This window comes from Photinus pyralis, unplaced genomic scaffold (genome assembly GCF_008802855.1).
Source record: "Photinus pyralis isolate 1611_PpyrPB1 unplaced genomic scaffold, Ppyr1.3 Ppyr1.4_LG2, whole genome shotgun sequence".
In the NCBI taxonomy this organism is placed as follows: Eukaryota; Metazoa; Arthropoda; class Insecta; order Coleoptera; family Lampyridae; genus Photinus; species Photinus pyralis.
In genome coordinates, this window is record NW_022170403.1 from 36,337,339 (window position 1) to 36,345,152 (window position 7,814).

At 35.6% G+C, this 7,814-nt stretch overlaps 2 protein-coding genes across 2 annotated transcripts; both read right to left on the reverse strand.

The window, feature by feature from the left end:
* Positions 1 to 336: 336 nt before the first annotated feature.
* LOC116165103 lies at positions 337 to 6,288 on the reverse strand. Its single transcript, XM_031479399.1, has 5 exons — positions 6,187 to 6,288; positions 5,389 to 5,651; positions 793 to 1,466; positions 524 to 683; positions 337 to 460 (listed from the first exon to the last, which is right to left on the reverse strand). Exons 2-5 carry the CDS (start codon positions 5,555 to 5,557, stop codon positions 345 to 347), a joined length of 1,119 nt encoding a protein of 372 aa, XP_031335259.1. The 5' UTR covers positions 5,558 to 5,651; positions 6,187 to 6,288; the 3' UTR covers positions 337 to 344.
* On the reverse strand, positions 2,670 to 5,052 carry LOC116165102. The gene is made up of 2 exons (XM_031479398.1): positions 4,866 to 5,052; positions 2,670 to 4,585 (listed from the first exon to the last, which is right to left on the reverse strand). The coding sequence occupies exon 2, from the start codon at positions 4,582 to 4,584 to the stop codon at positions 2,722 to 2,724; it is 1,863 nt and encodes a 620-aa protein (XP_031335258.1). The 5' UTR covers position 4,585; positions 4,866 to 5,052; the 3' UTR covers positions 2,670 to 2,721.
* Positions 6,289 to 7,814: the final 1,526 nt, after the last annotated feature.

The following is a 7,814-nucleotide window of genomic DNA, read 5'->3' on the forward strand; positions in this document are numbered from 1 at the left end:
CTTGCTTCCAGAACACTTCAAATCATGCTCAACGGCCCAACAGTTCAGCAGAAAAACAAAAAAAATTTTAACAACAAGATGTTACTACACCATCAACGAATACGTTGATGATTGTAAAACCCTGTGATATTTTAACTTTTTTATGTTGTTACGTGAATGTCTAATGTAAGAACCTGTGATACTCATCTACATAATTTTAACTTATCTATATGTTGTGTCACGTGAGTTAATGTTTTTTTATGTATGACGCGTCCTATGTACTGTTGTATGCCAAAGGAAAAGAATTAAACTGAAACTGAACTGAACTGAAGTATTTTTATTAAAAGAAAATACACGTATTTTTTTTATTTATTATTTTTCTTCATCATAGCTCGAACCCGATCAGTTACATGCTGCATGTGATACATGTATTCGTTGATAGCCTCAACCTGAGTTCTACGTGTATTGTGTTGCACTGCTTCTGTAAAATAAAAAATAAAACATTAATTTGTACAGCTCATCATTTTAAATGTTGGCTACTCACCAAGGATTAATTTTGTTTGAACTAAATCTTTTGTAGAAAACTTATTCTCCCGTCCAGAGTAATTTAGATTTTGTTGTAATTCTATAGAATATAGTTCTTTGATTATAAATTTAATTGTTGTTTTTAAAGTAGTTCCCCCAAGTTGAAGAATAAAACATTTCTGAAAACAAATAATAGTAATAAATATACAGGTAGGTATATACTATTATAAAGGTAATACACCCAAAAACAGTTTCTGTTTCTGCACAATGGTATCAAGTACTACTTACAAATTCTTTCACACTATCATCATCTCCACTTTTCAAACTTTCGTCAAGCTTCTTAATATCATCAATGGTCTGCATTGGAAAATTCCATCTCGTTGCTGTTGTCACATTAGCATCAGTATTTTTCTCATTACCCCGTTTAAGTTGTTTAAATTGTTTAGATTTAGACATATCATTTACCAGTGCTATAAGATTTTCTATTTTGGTATTTTGTACAATAATTAATTCTTTTATATCATTAACTTGTCTTTCAGTGGCTAACGACAATGGAACATCATTGATGTCAGTTATATCAATTGAGTTTGTTTCAATGCGTGTTTCGGAGGGTGTTTCTTTGTAAATGCCATTATTACCTAAATCCGTTTCAGGCTCATTATTATTCACGTATACGGGAATATAATTCGCTGGATCTTCAGTTGATACAGTTTCGTTAATAGTTATTAGTGTTGTATCAGGAGCAGGGGGTAGATTAAGATCAATAACGGCACTCTCATTTTCACTAGAAGATAGCTCACTTTCATCTCTAGCACTGGTACAATTTGGAATTACACGTTTATTTTTTCGTCTTTTTTTATCTAATACCTGTGTGGGGTTCTTGATCGCTTCTATGTCGGTTGATTCTAAGTCAGATTTTTCCAATAAAACAGATTCTGCCCTATAAGCAGCATCATAAGAATCTGCAAAAGAGGAATTTTATTTATCAAGTGTAGGTGCATAGGTACTCGTATTTGAAAGTAAGTTAGAAATTAGATGTACATATAGTTACTTTACCGAACAATTTAGTACAAATTGGTTCAACTTTATAGCTAGTCCATTTTTTGTAAGGTGTTTTTCCCTTTTTGGCATAATCAGATGCTTTTTTGCTATCGTATTTTACCTTAAAAAATTAAACACATATAGATATATCATAATGGATTTTCGAAAACTTTACCTGCCCTTCTTTAACCCAACTTGTAGCTAACACACACGTGCCGCTAGTTCCAATAAACTGGTACACAGTGTACGTCTCCATATTCCTTCGGCACTAGGTAATTTGTAATTACACTCGTTTCGCACGTGAAATGAGACTTGTCTATCAATAACAAAATGACATAACCTCGCTAAGCTTGTCACGCGCAACTCCGAAAGGCAACTTTTATACAGATTCAGTAAAGGAAACTGAACAGAATCTATACTATCCTATTTTCCTACACTAATGAGTTAGTTACCCCGTCTATAATTCAACGTTACTAAAGATTTGTGTACAAATGGCGAAATATAGTATCGATTAGGTAAAGAATTAATACCTATTTAGTAGAGGATAATTATAGCTATTCGTATAGAATACACATAGATTTAATAAAGTAGGCATATATCTTCCACAACAGTAAAGTGTTTTTACCCATGACCTGTACTGAAATGTCGTTGTGTATATAAGAATACTTTATATGTGCGATAAATTTACAGCATATATTCTATTCAGAAAAATATATACAGATAGTGCTGTATAATCGCTGTATAGATTAAATAAAACATACATCTTTAAAGAATATCTTTAGTTATACTCTATAATAAATATGATTATTAGTGGTTGAGACCGGGGTATAATGATCCCCCTAAGCTTAAAATTTCAATAGGTCGGCATCTAAGTGAATAACAAATGTTGTTCCCCATAAGAGTTATTGACAATACTTAGGGCGATTATAATAAGCATCATTTTTAGTTCACCCGAAAATCATTTTTGGAATTTACTAATTTTTTTGAAAGTCTATAAAAGGATCATATTACCCAATAGTGTGAGGTCAAATGATCCCGTTCATGGGTAAAAATGATCCCCCCTCTATATATATATATATTTATTTATTTTTTAAACAAAGTAACACAACTACATTAAGTAAAACAAAAAAAACATGAAATTCTGTAAAGTATTTAAAAGGAAAAACGTAAACGTAATTAAAATAACTGCCTTTTGTACTTGACACTTGTACATGATTGGCATAAATCACACGTGAAATGGTCTTCGTCCTCTTCCACCCCTGCACATGCATCGTGGGCCCATCTTAAACATTTGCTGCACTTAATCCATCCTTCTCCATCCTTGGCATTGGTGTAGGTTTCACAACAAAAAATGCATTCAGCATCGGATGCATCACTGTCGCTACTTATTTCATTGACCTTTTCTTTCTTCTTTGTCCGTTGTTTGGGATTAACATTTTCTTTGTTAGCCAGCTTTGGTTTTTTATTTTGTTTTTTCTTTTCTTCTGCCTCATCTTTCTTCAGTTTTTCTTCCTCAAGCATATTTTTATAGGGCGTGCTTGTAAGCAACACCGTACCTACTGATTTTCTTTGGCGAACTTGTCGCTTTCCTTTTATTTTAGGGAGTGGATGACAGACCGTTGGTGCCATAATGAATGAACTTTCTCTGACCTCATCTGGAATAGGGGAATCTAATTGGTTACTTGGACCTGGAAGAGGCGATTTTTCCAACGAGTCACCGTGGTTTACTGTTTCTCTGGCAGGAGAGTTATGTGGCACCTCATTTAGAACAGAACTAGGAGAACTTCTTTCAGCAACTTCATCGTAGCGTTGATCAGTAACATCTGCAGCAACGAAATCCGCATCTATAAAAACATCGGGGTCGTAGGGCACTATTCCTGTCTTCTTGAAAGCATTAATTGCATTACTGGGCATTGCAGCTTTCAGATATGCTTCTGAAAAAATTTTTCCTATTTGGAACACTGTTACTGTTCGACCTGGGTTGTTGTTCATCCACTTCTCTAAAGACTGATCCATATATCGACTTAACGGGTACATTACCCCAACATCCAACGGTTGGAGTTTGTGCGTTGTATGTGGTGGTAGGCATAAAATACAAACACTATTTTCCCTTGCCTTTGTTACCACATTTAAGTTTTTGGTGTGGGACAAATGCCCGTCTAAGATCAAAAGCACAGGCTCCTCTTTTGAAGGTTTGGTGAAATTTAAAAAGTGATCAAACCACCGTTCAAACATGTCAAGCTTCATCCAGCCACTCTCGTTGCATCCAAATATACTGCCTGGCGGAGTGCCGTCCATTAACTCTAATTTCATACGTTTTCTACTAAAAATAAACATGGGAGGCACGAAAACTCCCCCTGCCGAAGTACAAATTACTGCAGTTGCCGATACTCCTCTCTCAGCAGACGTAACACGAGCTACTTGTTTTCGACCCCTTTTTGCGAAAATTTTTGAATTTTTTCCGGGGACAGTTGATACCGATGTCTCATCGACGTTATAAATCTTGTGAGGAGGGAAATTGTGTTTTTCAATAATATTCTTCAACAATTCGAAAAATTTCGTTACAACTTGCTTATTGAAACCTCTTGCCCGAGCTGCAGAGGTTGCTTCTGGATTTCTCAAGGCAATCTCAGGATGTCTTTTTGTAAATCCAGCTAGCCAATCGTATCCTGCTATCTGCTTTTCGCGCGAAAAGTGGTGAGGGATATGATTTTTTTCTGCAAGTTGAAATGCCAAACGCCGCAAATCTGTTGTAGTCAGACCATACATCCTGCTTTCTAAATCAAGAATGTGACGTATCAGCTCGTTTTCTTGATCATTTGTAAACGTTGTAGTCTTGCCGCCAAGGTGTTTAATAGAATCCTTCGCAATCACATTCTTGTTCTTAGCTCTACGCTTCAGAGACATCAAAGGGACCCCAAATATTCGTGCTGCGGTTTTAAAGGGCATCCCATTATGTAATACTTCTTGTAATGCAGTGTCCATGTGTTCTGCATTCCAATTTTGGCGATTACTTTTGCGGTGATAAGTGCGAGGCATTCTGAAATAAAATGACCTAGGTAAGTATAGTTGTTTCCCCAAAAATAATTTAACTACATGGGGCGAGATGATCCCGGGATCATTTTGCCCATTTCTTGGTGATCGTTTTACCCCACAAGCCAATTTAGTAAAGACCATCACCTAGAAATTTTACGAAATCAAATTTTCGCTACGCTAACATACTAATTACAAACTTAATCCCAGGGTTGAGCAAATAACCAGACGCACGTTTTAAAAAATGCTTCCCCTACGTTATGTACACATTTTAAAGTTGCACTTACCTTACATCAACAACTGCTAAAACAAAAATGGCTGCTTCCCTTCGTTGTACGTTATTCGAACTAACAAATTACATTTGTCCGGCAATGCGCCTGTAAATCAGTTTGTAATTATGTGTCAAGTTGGTAGATGGTGTTAGTGGAAACCTTTAAAATGGGAGGAACCATTTTACCCCGAGGGATCATTATACCCCGGTCTCCCCTACAGTTAAGATCTTTATCGAGAAATCTTTATAGCATATAGACTATTCTATACAGTTCACGAAAACCTATATCGCATGGTTATACGGGATCGCTCCAGTGGGAACCGCGCCTTAGAGGCTGCGTTCTATAAGGACTGTTTTATAAAGTCTGCACCATGCTACAAGTGCCTAAATCGGACTGGCGACTATGTAGAGAAATAGGTAGAATGTGAAAGGAAATGTTACAGAAATACAAAAAGTTTAGATTTTTACAGCTGGTTAACTTAGTGACCGATCGAACATTTGAAAAAAAAGAGCACTCGGTATAATACTGTTTCACTTACTTGGTTGTGGTGCGCACCTCTTGCAGAAATCGCTTTTGCATTCTCCTCCCCACAAAATTGCGGCACAGTATTTCCCCGTGGTGTCATTGGCCGTGTAAATATGTGCTACTCGATCCACTTCTCCTTGTAAAATTCGATTAAAAGGCCTGGCCTGCATAATTAGGTCCATTAAGTCATTGGAACTTAAATGGAAAAATTTACAGTTATTCCGCCCGCAATTCTGCCTGCACAGCTTAAAACAATGGAAATTCTTGCATGTAGCTCTGCAACAAACAGCAAACAAAAAATCAACACACATGGGCATTCTAAGTTAGGATTATAAAATTAAACAAAAACTGTGGTAAGTGCAAAGAGGCTTTCTCTAAAGTGGTTAGGACTAGAGCTGGGAACTTTAGTTCACTTTACCGATTTCGATCTCGATCAGACAAGTGAATAGTACAAAAGTTTAGTTCATTTAGTTCACTTGTTCTTATGCTAGTCTGCTGGTATTTTTTAGCGAACTGGATCGAAAAAGCAGTACAAGCACGTTGTTTTATTGGGACAAAAAATAATATAACTGATCTTTAATTAAAGGAATTCATTTACAATAGAAAAAAAAGAAAAATAAACGACATTTTTGTAAACTAAATATTTCTTCATAGATAAAAAATAGAAATAATAGAATTGAACTAGCGATAGGCACCTAATTCAAAAAACATTCACAACTTAAAATAAATTCTAACGACAAATAAAAACTTAATTGTAGGTATACCACTATCTATACTTTAAATTTGCATTCAAAAATAGAATCTTACTCACTCTAGAACTTTTTAAGGATAATCGTTTTTCATTCAACACTAGGTCAGCTTTAGAAAAGGTTCGTTCACATGGAACGGAAGTAGCTTGAATACACAATCGTTTTTTCATGTATTCAAACAAATTGGGGTATACGTGTTGCCGTGATATTCACCAATCCAAGGGATTTCCGTCTCTTTTAAGGAGAGGCTCACTTAAATATCGATCTAATTCAATAATAACCGCAGCAGTAGCATTCTGGTCGGGTAACACGTTGCTGATGTTTTCATCAAATTCGCACCACAGTTTTGATTTTTTTGAAGACGGAATTGATTCCTCACATTGATGCTGCGTTTCAGAAGATTTATTTTCACTTGCGTGAAGAGTTCGATTAGCACTAACCTTTTTCGCAAATTCGCAACCGCGGCTAAATATTTACTTTCGTCTTTAAATCCGTATTTTTTAAACCTCGGATCTAAAATTGTTGCTTCTGCCAGAAGATTATTATTTTCAATGTCACCAAACCGCTTATAGAATTGATTTAGCATTTCTGTCACTACACATTTTAATTCGTTTGGAAAATTTAGTTTTATTGATAAATCTTTTAAATGGAAATATATAGCTTTAACAAAAATGAAAATTTTTGACGAGGCGACTGATTTTTCTGCACTTATCTCATCAGTCATATCTTTGAATATCTCTAGTACTTCAACTAGCTGCTCCAACATTGACCATTCTTCTGCAGTTAACACGTTTAAAGTGGGTGAGTCCAATGCCAAAGTCGAAATAATGGGATCTTTTATTTGACACGCACGACTAACCATATCTAGAGTAGAATTCCATCGGGTACGCACGTCTTGTTTAAGTTTCACTTCTGGTAAACCCATTTGGATTTGAATTTTTCTTAATTTGGCAAGCGCTGTAGAGCTACGTTGGAAAAAAGCTACAATTGCTATTAGTTTTTCTAAAACAGGATCGATTGTTTTTAAACCATTCTGAACCAACAGGTTTATTGAATGAGCAAGGCATCGTTGAGATTTCCATCCACCCTCTCGTACAGCTGCAATTATGTTAGCTGCATTGTCACTAACGACACACACAATTTTTTCTTGGATATTCCACTCGCGAAACTTCTCAGTCAAAATTCTGGAAATATTTTCTGCAGTATGTTTACCATCATATTGAAAACAATCCAACAGACGCGACTTTAAAACTAACTGCGATTTTTCCTCACTTAAATAATGAGCAGTTATGGCAGTGAAGTTGTCATTGTTTGAGGGGGTCCAGCTATCAGTTGTTATACAAACAGAATTAACGTGAACTAGTTCTTCTTGAATAGCCTCTCGCGATGCTTGGTACAATTGCTCTAGTAAATTATTACTCAAAGTTTTTCTAGATGGCACTTTATAGTTCGGACAAAGCATTTCACAAAATTTTTGGAACTCTTTCTCCTCAACGACTCTAAAAGCATGATAGCCTTTAACTACCCAGCGTAGTAACTGTTTATCTATTTCTTTATTTTTTATCACGGATAAAGGTTTGTTTGAATATGTAAAATGGCTAATATCAGACTGGATTTTTTGAGTATTAGCTTTGGAATTAACAGAAGCAGAACTGCTACTAGCACCAGTAGCACCAATATTTATGCTAGT